A 17,176-nucleotide genomic window follows, 5' to 3' on the forward strand; every position below is an offset into this window, starting at 1 on the left:
GGGTCGGAGCCTCTGCAGGGAGGCAGTGGGGCCAAGCCTGAGGGGGGCCCGTCGTCCGGGGGAATGGGAGCCCTGCCAGCACAGCAGGGCCGCTGCAGCCCTCCAGGAGGGGAGCCGGGAAGGTGGGAAGGAGCTGGGAAGGAGCGGGGGTGGCCGTGGCCCTCCGGTGGGCAGCGGACAGCAGGCGTGCCCCGTGGAGTGAGTGCGGCGGCTGGGACACACGGCTTCCGTGCAGGCTCGGGGGCGTTCAGAGAGAAGCGCGTGTTGACTCCGGTACGAGTGAATAGTCACCGTGGGACGCTGTTTCCTCCCCCGTTGGCTCTGGCGTGGCCGGCCGCGCCCACGGGCTCCCTGCCCTCACATCCTCACCGGCGCTCGTGACTTGTCCTTCTGCGGCCGGCCGCGCCCACGGGTCCCGTTTCTCTGCTGCGCGTCTCTTCGGAAGGGGGGTTCCTCACAGCCGCCTCGGAACACAGCTGTTCTCCGCGGGGGGAGGCTTGCCCGGCTGGAGGCCCTCGCGCTTCCCCCGCTGCTCAGCCAAGCTCTCTTGCAAGTCTTCAACTTTTTAAGGAGCTTGAAATCTGGAAATCTGTAGGAAATTGCCGGATTTTTAAGTGTCGGCTCAGTATGTCATCGGCCCGTCCTGTGGCCGCCGGTTGGGCAGCGCGGTGGAGCTCTCAGGTGGGGAGTGAAGACTCCAGAAAGAGGCTGTCCTCAGGCAGGTGGTCTCGGCTAGAGCTGCCTCCTGCTGCCCAGGGCCCGAGGCTGTGCCCTCCCCGACGCCCCAGGGGAGGCATCTTTTGGACGTAACTGCACCATGGCAGTGTTTGCACTGCTGCTGAGTCATGACTTGAACGTGCGTCTCGAAATGCAGAACGTGCCTCGGGGCGTCCTGGAATCTGCGCGCTCGGCTTGGGACGGTCACTCAGACAGCGTTCGGATTAGAAGGGTCGGTGGTTCCTGCAGAAGCCAGGAGCAGCCCTCGGTGTGCAGCCGGGACCTTGCCGCCTTCCGGGTTCAGAGGGCTTCTTCCGGGAGGATGGGAGGCCGGACTCAGAGCCGTAGCTGTGTTTTTAGGCACGATGGCTTAAGTGATGGCTACTTCCAGAACTGAAGGATCCGTTTTGCTGTTTCCCAGGGTAGTTACGCCGTCACTTTGAAAACGTTCGTCAGCTCTGGCTTTCGATATTTTCTGTTGCCGTCCCCGTCGACTCACACTTCTTGTCCAGTGGGGCAGCCCCCCTCAGCAGGTCTTTGAAAATATTGTCAAACCAAAATATTTCATCCCTGCCTGTGTGTTGGGAATGCAGGGAGTTCCTGAGAAGAGAGGAAAGCCTCCTCAGTTCTGGCTTTTTATTTTTTGAAATTCAGTGAAGACGTGGTCGGTCTTGATACACCGTGCGTGGCGAGGGGAATTTCAGTGGGGAGAGCTGGTGACGGGGACACGTAAACACTGTCCCACACTGTCTCGGGTGCAGAGCCTTCCTGATGACCGAGTCGTTCTATGCGTGTCACTGTAGATGACAGGACTCCCTGGACACGGGTATGCCGGGCGCTGTGCCGAGCCTCTGATCGCCTTGTCGCCCCTCACACTCTCACACAGCCCTGGGGGCGCATGGCAGATTGTCCCCGTGATGCAGAAAAGGAAGCCGAGACAGGGTTGGGTGGTTCGTACTGGACGGCCGGGCCGGGGTCCGAACGTTGCTCCGTGCACTGTCCCTCCGGTTGCCTCATGGCGAGGACGCTCGCTCTGCGAGCCTGGGACCCCCAGACCCAGGCGATAGCCTCAGAATTACCAACAGTATTTTGCTTGTTGTTTAAAACTGTGGGGCGCCGGGCTGGTTTGGTTGGTAGAGCCTGTGACCCGAGACCCAGGCTCATGGGTCCCAGCCCCAGGGTGGGTGTAAGCCTTCCTTAAAAACACCAAAGGACAAGCAAAATATGGCCTGTGATCCTTGCCCCCAGGTCCTGTGCACGGATAGCGGAGTCTGAATGAAAGTAACTTTCTCTTTTAAGATGGATCCTGGAATTCCGACCCTCAGGAAGTGATACAATTAGGCGTCCTGCCAGTTCGGAGCCTCGTCATGGCCGAGGACACGCTCTGGGCGGCTTCCGGAGGCCTGGTGTTCACGATCCGCACTGACACGCACACAATAGAGGTGAGTCGTTTTTGGTGAGTCTGCGGCCCGGGAGGGATGCGTTTCCGTTGAGCTGCGATGCTGGCGGTCAGGGCACCTCGGCCCGTGGCCCGCACCAGGAGGACGTGCCCTAGATGTGTCTGCTAAACCAGGTGATGCAGATGCCGCGCAGCTGTGTGTCCGTGGGAGCACCGTGCATTACCGAGCTGCTAACAGACACAGACACTGCTGCAAAAAATGCATTTAGTATGAACGTAATAGAGGGTCTTCGAGGACATGGGGAAAATTGGCCCTGGTCAGGGGCCGTTCCGGTCGGGGCAAGGCTGGCGTTACTCAGTGAAGGGTCAGGAGAGAGCCCGCCCCGTGGACGCAGGGGACCGTGCGCAGGCCCCGGGTCTTAACCCTCCTCCACGTTCCGGATGGAGGAAATTGTAAAACGTAAACAAAGTCACAAACTTAGATGGAAAGCGGTAGAACGTTCTCATTACTCTGCCGTGGGGGAGGTTTTCTGAGCATGACCCATGCTTAGAAGCTGTCGTAGTAAAGAAACGGTGAATATAGTAAAGTTGTAGAACATTTTTTGTTCCCGTTTAGTATGTGTATGTGTTTGTACAAGAAAAAAGTTTTGTAAATGACAAATGGAGAAAATCATGGCCATCCCTGTGACCAAGAGTTAACGTCCTGAGAAGAAGGAGTTCTTACTAGAGGACAGAGAAGCCGAGCCGTCCGCATAGTTCTGCGCCTCCCCTCGCAGTGAGCTCCGATAATAAAGGTATTGCTTTCGGCCAACGGAATGAGTCAGGTCCCGACCGGAAATCCCACCAGCACGCGAACGGCCCTCGAGATAGGAGGCCGCTCGGGGAGGACCCCCGTCGTCCGTGCAAGCGCGCTGCGGGCACCTTGCCGTGACCGGTGGGAACCCGCACAAGCTCGTCATAAGCCGTAGACATTGTGGACTTCGGAAGACGTCTGTGCACACTCTCCTGGGGAGGGATCGTGGGCGCAGCCGGGTAGCACCTTCAGCCCTTTTGCCAGCGCTCACTGAGACGTGTTTTAAGACACGCGTGAAGCCTGTCCTGCGACACACGTGGCGACGTGTTCTGGGGTCTCAGAAGATGGGATGTCAGCCTGCAGCCCGGAGCCCCCACATGAGCTGGAGGGCGGGCGGACAGCGGTCAGGGGAGCGGTGGATCCGTGCGGACCAGGGTAGATTGGCTCTGACTGCATGAGCCCAAGGACGGCGGCAGAGGAAGGGAGGCCCTAGGAAGGTCACCAGGTGCCACACTCAGACCCGCGAGGTCCAGATGCCTCCCGTTGGTCACAGGTGGCTCTTCTGGGTTTCCTTCTGGATGTGCGTCTCCAGCATCCCGCAAGCCCTGCCTCCTGAAGCCGACAGGTCAGAGCTCTGGCCACGCCAGGCAGTTGGCAGGAAGAGAGGAATCGTGGCTTTGATGCCAAGAATATGGAGGGCAGGACAGAAACAGTGAAATTATTCCCACCCGAGAACCCCCACGAGGCCGGGCTGTCCCAGCAGAGCAGGGATCCCTAAAAGGAACGTTCTTGGAGCATCTCGGGTGGGAGAAGGCTGTGGGCACGTCCGATGGCCCGGTGGGAGGCGCAGTTGGCACAGATGTGGTGGGAACATCCAGGAGTTGGGACTTCTGTCGCCCTCACCTGGAAGCTCTCGGAGGAGGCCCCTCGGGGTCACCGTACTGGGGGGATCCCATGGGAGGCAGCGCGTCTGGCTGGCTTTCTCAGGGGCGCACGAGTCCTTTCTGTTGGGACGGCCCCTGCCTTGCAGGATGGCGAGCCGCTGAGGGATTTGATGTGTGAAGACGTTCTGACCTTCATGTTCTCTGAAGGTCAGTTTGCCGGCAGTGTTGGGAGCTGCTGCTGGAGACCACCCACGTGGAGGAGCCAGCCAGGCCAACCCCACAGGGCCCGCGGGCCTGCAGGGAGCACGGCTCTGGGAAGACGACTGACCGGCCACAAAGTGCAGAAAGCGTAGCGGCAGCCATCACGGACCCTGGCGACCCCGGCTCTCCCGCACCGTTCAGGGAGCACGGTGTGGATCATGCATGACCCCTGCACCCCGACACCTCCGTGGCATTCAGGGAGCATGGCACGGAGGTGCGTGACGTGACCAATTAGAGGACGGAAGACAAACAGCAGGAAATGAGTAACTTGAAGGTGGACAGGGCCCAGCAGCACTCATGAGAACATTCTAGAAGTAGTTCTGGGCCCCACCCCGGGCCTGCTGGTGTCGCTCGAGGGCCAGCAGCCTGTGCTGTGGTGATGTCTGGGGGTCCTGGTGGGCAGGGCTGGCCTGTCCTGGCAGGGGCGAGGGGGCACGTGCGGGGGTGCCTGCCGGTCTCTGCAGCCTCCCATGGTCCCCCCGCCGCCACCGTCCCACTAATCAGCCCCACGGGCAGACAAGTGGCTGTGGGGTGTAGTGACCCTCCGCTTCCTCAGGAATTCTGTGCTGGTCCCCAAAGATAGAAACGGAACTTCCTTCCCTGAGAAGTGCGCGGAAGGGTGAGGCCGCGTCTGTTCCCATGATGGGCGTGGAGGGGGATGGTCCAGGCCAGCTCAGAGAGTGGGGTCCCACCCCGTCTTGGTCTCTCTGGCCACAGGTGACAAGGGCTCTGCCCCCGACTGCGGCGGAAATGTTCACCCTCCACTGGGCTTCCGGCGGGCTCCGCAGGGCGTGGGTGGGTGAGGGGTGGAGAGCGGCGGCCCCTCTCTGCATGGGGTAGGCACATAGCACGTGTGAACACGCCTGCTCGGCGGGTGACGGGCTCTGAGCAGCCCCCGTTCCGTGATGCTCAGGAGCAGGCCGGCAATCAGAGAAGCCAGCCCGTCTGCTTTCCCCGCCCTTTGCAGGGTCGCGCGGGATTTGATAGGCTGCGGGGCTTAGGGGCTGCTCTGAAGGTGCCGCGTCTTGACGCCGACTCTGCGAACTTCACCCCTGCTCGCCCTTCCTCCAGACCTGTCAGGGGTGCCACCCGCTGCCCGCCCAGGCCTGGCCCATCCCTGCTGTGGCCAGGTTCCCCTCTCATGGGTCCTCGTGGCTCAGGGCTGTCAGGATGGGGTCACAGGGCAGAGCTCGGCCAGACGCTCGGGAAAGACCTGGTCCCACAGGGAAGTAGCAGGTGGCCTTTAGGGACCAGGCCAGGGCTGGGGGCAGACCCAGAGACCCGCGGGCCACTCACAAGCACTCGGAGCATTGGGGTCAGGCAGGCCTTCCGAGGGCTCTCCTGAGGCCGGGGTACGGCCTCCATTCCCAGCTCCGGGTTTGGGGAAGGGGGCTGCACAGCAGCATCCCCGGGCGCAGGCTGGCCTTCATGATCCCTGACCTTCCAGCTCCCCTGCTCTTCTGCGCTCGCCGACCTGGCAGTGACCTGGGCTCCACCTCCATGGCGGGAAGGCCTTCCGGAAGCTTGTGAGGGTTAGGGTCACTGGGAAATACAGGACTACCGCTTCAGAGTGGAATGAGTGCCGTTTGGTCGCTACCTTGTGTCTTGGGGACAGAGGTGTCGGTGGCTTTGGGGTGGTGGTCCCCTCGCCGTAGGTCCTTGGGGGTCACGCCGGGCCCCTCTGGAGTGCCAGCTGGACGCTCACAGTCAGGGCGGCTGTCTCACCTGGCTGTTGAGCTGTGGCATGGGGGCTGGCGGTGGCCGGCGGTGGCCGATGGTGACACCGTGGTAAGTCTCCGGCTGTACCCAGAGCCCCATGCGTCGCGTCTCCTTGATTTCCCCAGAACCAGCTGGAGGCCCACCAGGAGGAGGGCATGGTGGTCGCTCACATGGTCATCGCTGGCGTGGGGGTCTGGATCGCCTTCACCTCTGGGTCCACGCTTCGCCTCTTCCACACGGAGACGCTCAAGCACCTGCAGGACGTCAACATAGCCACCCCCGTTCACCACATGCTGCCAGGTAATCGGACGGCCGGGGGCCCCGGGGAGAAGGGGGCGTGCTGCGCAGGCCCGGCCCGTTCCGGGCAGGGACCCAGGGTGAGTCTGTGCCTCAGTTCGGTTCCCGTAGGTCAGAAGCCCTTCACCATAGACGTTGCTTGTAGTTGGGCCCAGTGAGACCAGACGAGGGGCGCAAGGACCTCACGTGGAAGAACATAGAGAAGGAGAAGACTCACTGGAGCGGGGAGGGCTCTTGGGGGAAGCCAGAGACGCCGCATCTTGGCTGGTAGCCCCCCAGGCACAGAGCGGGAAGGGTGCCCCCAACGGGGTAAAGCAGGTGCGGGTGCGGAAGCGGGACTGTGGGGACAGCAGGCGGCTAGTGCGTGTGCGGGTGGGTAATGCGTGCGTGCATGAGACTGATGTGTGCACGTGCGTGGAGCAAGTGTGCGCATGTGTCTGGTACGTGTGAACACGGAGCTACCTGTGCATGCATGCGTGTCACATGTGTGCTGCATATACAGAAGCGTGTGGCTAGCATGGGTTCAGGCTGTAGCCAGGAAGTACAGGCAGGCAGCTGGCGTGTGTGAGCGTGTCCCTAGCAGGTATACAATTGGAGGTAGTATATGGTCACGTGGCCAGTCTGTTCGAGCTTCTGGCCAGCGTGTGTGTGTTTCTGTGTCATGGAGCTGGTATATACGAGTGTGTAGCTAGAATATACTCCCGTATCTGGTGCGTGTGAGATGTAGATAGTATGTGTTTGTTACGTATGAACTTGGAGCCGATACATGTGTGTAGCTGCTGAATGTGAGCAACCGGCCAGCGTGCGTGCAGACGCGTGGCTGCTGTGTGCATGCGTGTAGGTACTGCGTGTGAGCACATCACTGGTGCGTGCAGGCCCCCGGCCACCCCTGGTAGGCTCGTGGCTCATGTACGTGAGCGCGTGGCTGGGACCTGCAGGCGTGTTGCACGTGTGTGCACGAGCAGGCGGCAGCTGTGTGGGGGGAGGGGGTGGAGGGAAGAAAGAGTCTGGCAAGGCTGAGCCTGGAGGGAGCATCCTGGCAGCAGCCGGCCGAGGATGTGGGGGAGGACGGTGGGGCCCTGCCTGTGGTCCGGGGGACCCACGCGAGCAAGCAGCAGCGAGAACCCAGGGAGAAGCAGAGTCCCCTGGGGCAAGACTGATGAGGGGAGGAAGGACCAGAATGTCTGAGATTTGGGACCTGGGTTTCCTGGGAAGAACATAGAATCATCAACAGACATGGGGTCACAAAATGCTCGTTTGGGAAAATCAGGACACTGCACTGGGTGCTGCTGAGCAGCGCAGCCTGTAGGAAAGAAAAGGAGGGTCTGGGGCGTGGACGGGGGGTCAGGAAAGGGGCTGTGTCGTTGGGGAGCGCATCCCGCCCGGTGCGCCATGAGGGACGGGGGCAGGGCAGAAAGTGTGGGTCAGAACACAGACACTAGCCTCCAGAGGTGGGAGGAGTGTGCAGAGTTGGAAAGAAGCAGTGTCAGGAGCCAGGAGAGCCCTCCGGTGTGTGTGCAGGGAGGCCAGGAGGGGAGCCAGGCAGGGCACGGCCGAGCTCAAGGCCCGAGTGCTGGTATGTGCGTGTGCCTGTGTTGCTGCTGGTGTGTGCACGTGAGTGTGGGTGAGTGCGTGTGCACGTATGTGCATGTGTGCGTGTATACATGTGTGTGCACACATGTGCATATGCGTAAGGGAGGGGCTTTGCTGCAGACGTTTGAAGAGCAGTGGGAACCAGGGAGGTAAAGAGATTGAAATTAGACTTTGGTTTGGAAAAGTTCACAGCAAAAGCTGACCCAGTCAAGTTCCCTCTTAATTGACTTTACGTGTTTGATAGGATTTTAAATTCTGCAAGCCCAGAAGCCTGGTGAAAACCTCTGAGAAGTTATCTGGGTCCCCTGCCCACGTGGGCAGTAAAGCAAGTTGTCAAAATCTCACAAATTCAGTGCAGGTTGTATTCTGGCCGCGTACCCTGTGTATACGTGTTTATGTCTTTAACCGTAGTTTAAAGGGAGGGAGACTGGTGGTACCCGTGGGAGGTTTTGTTTTGCTCGGTGGTGGTTGGTGGTGGTTGGTGGTTCATAACAATGTTGAAAGTGTCAGCAGCTTCAGCAGCAGGGGTGAGAGGAATAGTTACCTTTGATGCGGAAGAAACAGGATAAGGGGTCAAGTTCTAGAAAGGCTGGTCTCTGAAAGGGGAACATGTTGGACGTGTTGGATGTGGGGAGAGAAGAATATGGAACGGAGGGGGCGGGGTGACGCGTTTGGGGCTTGGTGAGTGCTGGTTATGGGTGGCATGCAGCAAAGCCAAGTTCACTTGTTGTCAGTACAGGCGATCCCGGGTTAGCCAGCAGTGGTCAGTCGGTGGCCGATCCCGCGTTAGCCAGCAGCTGGGCCCTGCCCACGTGCTGTGGTTCTCTTCTGGGCTGGAGAGAGCCCCAGCTGGTGCGTGTCCTCCCACACTGCGAGGCTCGCTGCTGCTTCTGTTCCCTCCGGGGGTGTGTTATTAGGAGCCTGCGGATTAGGAGCCAACACGTGCCGCGTCACTCAGTCATACTGGCTGTGAGTTGGTCTCATTTGCTTCTGAAAGTGCCCACACACCTGTGCCTGTGTGTTTTATAGGCATTTTATACCTGTATGCAAAAAAACAGTGCCCACCCGTCTCCAAAACCAAGTCATTCAAACAGGCAGTTGTCCAGAATTCCTGGGAACGTAAACACTATTAGGTTTTAAAACAACATATAAGTCTATATTGAGAAATAAAACCAAATCTTTTTTTTTTTTTTTTGTAGATTTTGTTTTTTTTGGGGGGGTCTTAGCGTTTTTTTGTTTGGTTTTTCGTTGTGTGTGTGTGTTTGTCGTTGCAAGAAAGTGCGTACAAATAGTCGTGTTGGTCTACCTTGGGTCTTGGTGTTAGACCATTTGTGTCCGTGTTTTTTCTGCAACATGGACTTCAGTGGGACATAGAGTCCTTGGAGGTGACCTTCGTGTCTCCAGAAGAGAAGCAGCACATTGTCTTTAAATGCCGCCGTCACTTCTCGGGAGCAAACAGCTGTTCTTGTCCGCATGTGGGCGTTAGAGCCATCAGAGGGACGTGGGGAGTCCTCGGGACTCTCCTCGGAAGCGTGGCCCTAGCATGGTCCTGGTGAGTCCCACGGCCCAGCGGCACCCTCCGGGCTGCCCTGTGCACGGCAAGCTGTCCGGCGTCTCTGGGCCTTGGGGCTGTGGTCATAAAACCAAACTGGACCAACAACCAAAGCCGTGCCGGCCCCGTGACTCTGCCGTCCCCTGCAAACATTTCCCACACCGTTTCCCATGCTGAGCCCAGGTGCGCCCTTCTCCCTTCCAGCAGACGCTTTGGGAGGTCCCCCACGGCTGAGTGGGGCCGCGGGTATGTGCGGGGACGTACGTCCTGGGCGCAGTGGAGCCCCTCTCTCCTGGAAGGCCTGGTGGCTCCTGCTGCTGGCGTGCCTGGGACAGAAGCCCAGCCCCTGGTCTCTGTCTTCCCTGGCAGTGGAAGTGAGCACAGTGTGTAGCTGGAGAGCCCTAGGAGGCCGTGGGTGGCATGGTGGGCATTCGGGCTTGAGGCCAGCGGCATTTCCAGGTGGGGCACCGAGCGCCGGCCCCCAGCACTGCGCAGCTGCTGAGACCCCCTCCACTGCCCTCTCTGTCCAGGGCACCAGCGCCTGTCGGTGACCAGCCTGCTCGTCTGCCACGGCTTGCTGATGGTTGGCACCAGCTTGGGCATCGTGGTGGCCTTGCCCGTCCCACGTCTGCAGGGCATCCCCAAGGTGACTGGTGAGTAGACACCCCTGGGCCTCCGTCCCGCCTGGGCACTCACTCAGCCCTCTTCATGCTTCCGCATGCTGGGAGCTGCTTACGCAGTGGGAATTCATATGTTTTCTTTCAGTGTAGACTTGAGTTCTCAGTGCACACTTGCGTTCTGTGCGTATGTCAGCGGCCCAGGGACACTCTTACCCCAGGACGTGTTTGCACGTTCCCTTTATTGCCACATATTAGCCTCTGTCATTTAGAGATGATTTTTCTTGGTGGCCGTGGATGCTTGTTACATTTTATATCACAAAGAAGGAATCTCAGCGTCCAAATGGGCTTTTTTTGCGGTGTTGGCAGAGTTCAGACAGGTCCAGTCTTTTCAGGAAGCGATCTGAGATTTGGGAACATGAGCTTGAACATGGTGTGTGTCTGTGTCTGTAGTCAGGATGTTTCAGTTCAGAAATCTGCCTCGGGAGGCAGCCGAGACGAGGAACAAAGCAAGATGCAAAAAAGATATTTGACAAAGTGTTCAGTTTTTCTTAGCACAGAACAGGACATAACTTAAAAATCGGGGGAAGAGAGATTTAAGAAAGTGGTTGTGCTCCCGTTTTAGAATGTAACGAAGCCGGTAAAAATGATGTTTGTGGAAAGCTATGAATGATACAGAGAAACGTGAGCTCTGTAAGTAAAACCAAGATCTTAAATTTTACACTGATTACGTACTGTCAGCCATGGGAGAAAAAAGTCTCAGAGAAAAAGATCTGTAGGAAATTGCCCAGAATGGTAATGAAGATTCTGTTCCTACAGTTTCTTCCTAATGACAACAGCAGATTATTTCCTTGGCTCCAGACGCCCTTCGTCAGCTGTGGGGGGCCTGTTGTAAATACATGAATCCAGGGGCACCTGGTCGGGCTGAGGAGTCCTTTTGTCTTCGTCCTCATTTGTTTCTGTTGTGATCCGTGTATGGCGCACACACACAGTGGCAGGTGGTGACTACGTCTAGTTCCGCAGTTGCTGAAGGGGTCCCTGTCCAGCGACCCCACGCCCCGGGCATAATGTGCCAGTCCTCCCTTCGGCGCGCTTCCCCCCACAGCCAGACAGAACCTTCTCCTGAGTTGTGTATCCTCATTCCATCATCAACTTATCTCTCAAGTCTTGCCAGTCTTTACCCCCAAAAACCAAATTTGTATTTTTGCTGTTTTTGCCATTTTCTAGAATTGCCTCCTAACACACATATTCCTCCGTGACTTTTTTTGTTTCAACGTTATTGCCAAGATGCATGCTTGTTGGCGGTGAGACGCCTTTGCACGCGTGTTCATCTGGCCACCTCCGCTGATACCAGCCCGCGTTCTTCTGGGGCACACGCCAGGCGTGGAGTCATGGGCGTGTAGGAAATGCATGTGCTCACGTTCCCTTGGTGACACGGACATGTTTTCCCCCAGCTGTCACATCGGGGACACCCTGCTTGCTGGTGTCTGAGCCTTCCTGCCCCTCCGGGTCCCCCCCACCCCCAGTACCTGCGAGCTTGCCACTGTGCTCACTGACGAATGGGCCTCGGGCCTTAAAGCACCTGGTAAAGAAGGGTGCACGCTTGCCCTGTCCCTGTCACCTGACCTGTGAAGCGCTTGAAACGTGGACACCCTGTTCCCACCTGACGACCCGTAGGGTCAGGGCGTTTGGGGATGGGGAAGAATCGTTATTTCAGAATAGACCTCTGGGTATTTTCTGACATGTGCTCTTAGGTTAGGTGAAGATTTTAAAATTAACTTCACACCACTCTTAAATTGAAAAGTGCCCCATCTGTAAATAAATCAGATAGCTAGAAAGAAGAGTCCCCAGTTTAATTAAAACCATGGAAGGAACTCATTCTAAAGCACAGGGCCTTCGTGTAACAAGAAACAGCAGGAAGCTGCTGGCACTTTAAGCATCTTGTGCCTCAGACACATTTCTGGCATTTTATTTTTCTATCAAGACTTAGGAAAATCACATCTGTTTCTCAAGTGCGGGTGAGGGGAGCCCTGTACGGGGAGTGGGGGGACCACTGTTGTACCGCGGGTGTCGGGAGTCCCGTCCCGATCATCACTCTGAAAGCAATGTGGGCATTCAGTAAAAGGCCATGAGAACACTCCCACGCGCTGTTCTGGTTTGAGGCTGTCCGTTGGTATCTGAGGTCTGCGTGGATTTCTGTGGTTTGGACGAGAGAGGGATGCTTGCTGATTGCCCTGTGACCCTGTCTGTTGCACGCGGCGTGTGCGGAATGGCTCAGGAAGAGGCATGGTCTCCTACCACGCGCACAACGGGCCCGTCAAGTTCCTGGTCATGGCCGCTGCCACCGTCAGGACAGACAAGGACAAGCCCACGGACAGCCCACCACCCGGCGCGGAGGCCCCGGAGGAAGAGCAGAAGGAGGCACCCCCTGGCGAGGGGCCCGGGCCAAGTCAGAGCGGCGCGGATGGCATCTGGCTGGGGGGTTCGTTGGGCTCTGGGACTCACAGAAGCGATTTCTCCTCGTCGTCCGGGTCCCTGACCGCCTCGCAGGGCTCCGGCTCCCTGGAGCACCGATCGGAGGAGAGTGTGGTCTACGACCTCCTGCGTCTCCCCAGCGTCCTGCCGAGCCGGGGGCGGCGGGCCAGGAGGGCGAAAGCCAGCTCGGTGCTGGTGGCATGTGGGGGCCAGGGCCACCGGCGGGTGAGCAGGAAGGCCCGGCAGCAGCGCCCGGAGGAGCTGGCCGCCTCCGTCATGGTCTGGCAGATCCCCCTGCTGAGCGCCTGAGCCCCGGGCCCACCGAGGGGGCGGCGTTCCGCCGGGTCGGTGACCAGGGCCGTAGACTGCGTCCACGCTGGTTGAGGAGGAAGCAGGTGTTTGGGGAGAAGCGTGCAATATCACGGTGGTGGTGGTTTCCTGCGAGCTGGTGCCCGCCCCTCCAGGAGCAGAAGCAGGTGCGGACGATGAGAGGAGCCGCACGGCCTGTGGGGGGCCGTCGGGAGCTGCTGGAGAGCAGCCCGCACTCCTGACCGCCGCAGACGCGCGGGGCCCCCAACCCACCCCTGTGCATTACCCCGAGAATTTAATTTGCAGACTGAGAACGTCTGGCAAAATACAGCCTGTTAGTAGTGTGGACACTTAGTAACAATTCTCAGAATAATGACTTTGCTTGGTTGGAGTCCCCGCTTCTATTTATACTGTCTGTAAATTCCCGCCTGGAGTTGGCAACCATGAAGAAAGCCTGAACACACCCCGGTCTGTGGCACTGGTTTGCTTTCTGAGGTGAACTGCGTTTTCCAAAGTGGTGTCCTGTGTGTATTGTATATTTTAACAAAGTAGTATTTTTATATTGCATTTTTGTCTATTAAAAATTAACAGTCAACGTTTTAGTCAATATGAGATCTGTAACGTTTCACGAATGATGTTTGCTTTGAACCAAAACACTCAGTACCTTCCCTACGTGTACACTCGAGCATCAACGCCAAACTCTGCCTCCCTCCTCGCGTCCGATGGCACGGACGCAGCAGTGGCGTGTGTCTCCCTGTTGCAGGAAACGCATGGAAGGGGCACCGGTCGGCTCTGCCCCGGTGTGGGTCAGTGTGGCTGTAGGACGCGGGCCGAGGTGGGCAGCCCTGCCATCCAGGTGCCCCATCACTTGGCGCATGTCCGGGTGTGCGGCTGAGCGCTGAGACCCATGATGCGCCACGTGGGCTCGCGTATCCGTGTCGTACTTAGTGCTTTAAAACCATTAATGCAGGTGTCACTGGAGATAAATTTCTCAGCACTTTACAGATGACTAAAAATGCTAATTTTATGACTTAGCCAAATATTTTCCAAGGTGCATATGTACACCCCTCCGAGAGTAATATCTCCCCAAGCTTTCTTAAATTGTTAGCTGCTACCTTAAGTCATCAATAAAGTCTTTTTATGTAAACATACACTATTCGAATTGCCTTTTCTTGCCCTGAAATTCGGAGGGGCACTTCCGGTCCGGCAAGTCAAGGGTGGCCTGCGGGGCCCTTTGGAATTCGGGAGCACCGCCTGCTGGTTTGGGAGTTTGGCGCGAATTCCAGAGACAGCCATGAGCTGTGCGAGGTGTGCGGGAACGCTGTGGTTTGGGGCCGGTGCCGAGAGACCCTCCAGGACTCACGGACACGCCGGTTTGCACTTTGAGTGATGTCGCGAGTGGAATGAATTCCACGTAAACCGCAGAGGAATCTGGGGCAGACGCGCTTCTGGTATCCGAGCCGAGTGAGACTGTGGGCTTCTCCGTGTGTTCACGGGCGGAACAAAACACAAGCCCTCCCGTGTGCGCTTTATTGAAACCTTGGTACCCAAAGGCGTTTGGTCTTCTTCAGTATCTCAAAAAACTCAAAACCACCAAGTTTTCTTACGGCATAAATTAGTAAAAACAACAACAGTAAATCCCAAACAGTACCAGCCAGGGTTTACCTCTGCGTTCGGATGTTGACGTATTTAGACAAACCTTGTGTGACGCCATGTGTCACACTCCCATGTCTGAAGCCTGGCTTCGCTCGGCGTTGGGCTCGTGTGGTGAAGGGCCCCCCCGTGGGGCCGTTGTCGTCTCTCTGTTCACGCACCTCCCCTGCAGAGCCCTGAGTTCCTCCTGCTGTGGTGTCTGTCCCCCGCCATGTTTGGGGGGAGGCTGGGATTCCCTGCCGTGGGGCGAGACCAGGCTCCCTCATGCCCCTCGCAGACCCTGGGGCAGCAGCCTTGGTGGCTCCGAGGTCAAGGCCTGAGCTGGTGGGTCCACATGCCTCCATGCGGGGTTGGCCCCCTTGTGGCATCCTGGGACCATCCGTGTCAGACCACAGCTGGGGTGGGTTTGGGCCAGTGCTGTTTGCTGGATGCACCCCCCGAAATCCATGTGTCGAAACCCCAGGCTCCGAGGTGGCCGTGTTAGGAGGTGGGAGGTCATGAGGTCGAGAGGGCGATGGGAGCCCTGCCCCTGCCCTGGGTGAGGACACAGAGAAGACCTCCTGAGCCAGGGAGACCTCACCTGACACTGGCTCTGTGGGGCCTCGACCCTGAACTTGCAGCCCCGAGGGGTAAAGTTCAGAGCAGCCTGTGTCCCTCCCACGTCCTCCCCGGGACGGTGCGTCTTATCTCCCAGCCTTCTCTGCTGCTGAAGTTCGGGTCTTGTTTCCAAAGGGAAAGCTCCCAGCAAACCAGCAGACCTGCCCCGCACCACGTGGGGCCCCTCTGGGCAGCGATCCAGCAGGCAGAGAACGGCTCCCACCCGGGGCTGGCGGCAGGCGCTGGTGCCCACAAGGAGCCAGGTCCAACCTCAGGGCTCCCTGAGGAGGCTCGTACGTGTCCGTGATCAGTCCTCTGCGGCGGCCTCCACAGCCCCACGGGTTCGGGCAGCTTGCCCCGCCAAGCCAGCCAGCGCCCTGGCCAAGGAGGAGGGCCATCCAGAGCGGGCGGGGTGCAGGGCGGGGCAAGACCCTCCCGTCACCTCCGGAGCAGTGAGGGCAGGAGCAGGTCCACGCGCCTTCTCCACGTGCTGGGAGGTGGGTGCTCTGAGCCCCTGAAGGAGCAGAGTAGTGTGGACACGTCCCGTGGGCTAGACTAACTGGTGAGAGGCAGGAGAGGGTGAGCCTGTGGGATGGGTCTGTCCGCGCCCTTTCTGGGGAGAAGGGAGGGCATCTGGGTCCCGGAAACATCTGTTGGCTGGGAGCTGGGTAACCTATCGGGGCGCAAACACGTCTGCAAATCTACGGGATGCCCCGGGACTGTCCCCGGACACCTGGGGCATTCAGCCTCCTGCTCGGTAGGGAGCCCTCGGGGTCCCAGCCCCGCCCCCATATTGCAGGACCCAACCTGAAGAGGGACTCAGCTCCCGCAGCTGTCCAGGGTGAGTAGCCCAGCTCCAAGGCTCAGCAGATTATGGGCTGCTGGGGAAGCTTGGGGTACGACAGGAGTGCAGGCCAACTGCCTTCCCCCTGCTCCTATGCGGTGGCCTATCTGCCTCTCCTCCCTGCCCCCTGGCCCTCTGCTCCCCCCACCCTGCCCCAGCCTTCTGGATGCCTGTGATTGTAGCTACTGGTGAAAACAGCATTGGTAAGCTTGGCCCAGACAAGAGCCGCCCCAACCTGGCTGCAGGGAGCGGGCTCCCATCTGGACTGACTTGGCGTGTGGAGAGGAGACCAGACAGAATGGGACGAGGCCCGGCTGCATCAGGGAGCAGCTGGGTGCACCCCCAGAAGCAGCAGGGACAGCAAGTCTGGAAAACGGTGATGTCCTGGAGGGCTTCAGGGATGGGAGATGCGCAGACCTCGTCCTGAGGCCAGGAACTGTGCGCATGTAACGGGGCTCATCTCGAGAGCGCCCGAGGGGGACATTAGGCCTCCTGTGGTGGGGGTGTCCTGGTGCCACCTGGGGGTAGTGAGAAGGTCTTCCTACAGCTGTCCTCTGCTTCTGCTGTCCACCTCCTCCTGCCCCCATCCCTGTGAGGGACACTCCCAGCTCCTGCCCCCCATCCCGGTCAGGGCACCTCCACCTCCTCCTGTCTCTGCCCCCAGTGACTTGTCAGGGAGCAGCTGGTCTGGGGTGGCCAGATCTGATCCCCCCCCACCCCGCGCTGACCTGCACGTGTCCCAGAGCCCCTGCAGGGACCCGGTTTTGACCTGACCCACTTGGACTCTTCCCGCACGGCCTCCTGTGTCTGCCACTTTGGCTGAGAGCACAGTCTTCTCCTCAGTCCAAGCCTGGGGAACGCATTTTTCCAAAATCACCGTTTCCTCTGTGGCCCTGCTTCAGAGCAGGGGCGGTGAGGGGGGAGGAGGGGTGCCTGCCAGAGGTCCCTGTTCCGGCAGAGAGAGGACATGTCCTCAGAGCCTCGTGAGCCCCAGGTGTGGAGCCAGCAACCGTACTGGCCACAAAGGCCCGGGTGAGTCTTCCTCCAAGACCCCGGGGTCCTCTTCCCGGTTTTGTGCAACCTCTGGGGCGGGGGCAGTTTGCGGTTTTGCCACAGGACAGCCCGCATCAAGACGGAAGGGCTGCCCCCGGCCAGGAGTGGCTGACTGGATTTGCTTTCTGGGCTATTTCCCACCGGCTGTCGAGAAACGGGATTTCTGCAGTTGCAGTCATCCTATTTGATTTTCTAAGTCATGTTCTGAAGCATTTTCTGTCGATCGGTACTTTGTATACTCAGTTTGGTAAGCGCATCCCAGATCCGGAGGGAGGTGGGGTCATTCCAGCCAGTTTCGTCCCTGTAAAGTCCCTGTAAAACGGACATCATCTAGGCCCTAACGACCGTGCAGTGTTTTGGTGACTTCTGGATCTTACATGCACAAAATCTCTTCGTAAACCTGGGTTTTTCTA

General features: G+C 58.7%; 1 protein-coding gene across 1 annotated transcript in view; it reads left to right on the forward strand.

Annotated features, from left to right (window-relative positions):
- The window catches only part of ARHGEF10 (Rho guanine nucleotide exchange factor 10), a 66,462-nt gene extending 53,639 nt beyond the window's left edge, over positions 1–12,823 (forward strand). Inside the window, exons 24-27 of the mRNA XM_032869812.1 lie at positions 2,017–2,159; positions 5,899–6,073; positions 9,746–9,868; positions 12,111–12,823. Of these exons, the coding sequence (XP_032725703.1) occupies positions 2,017–2,159; positions 5,899–6,073; positions 9,746–9,868; positions 12,111–12,616 (947 nt within the window). The 3' untranslated portion in view covers positions 12,617–12,823. The remainder of the gene's footprint in view (positions 1–2,016; positions 2,160–5,898; positions 6,074–9,745; positions 9,869–12,110) is intronic.
- The last annotated feature ends 4,353 nt before the right edge of the window (positions 12,824–17,176 follow it).

The sequence above is a fragment of the Lontra canadensis genome, unplaced genomic scaffold (genome assembly GCF_010015895.1).
Source record: "Lontra canadensis isolate GAN:19392208 unplaced genomic scaffold, GSC_riverotter_1.0 scaffold39, whole genome shotgun sequence".
In the NCBI taxonomy this organism is placed as follows: Eukaryota; Metazoa; Chordata; class Mammalia; order Carnivora; family Mustelidae; genus Lontra; species Lontra canadensis.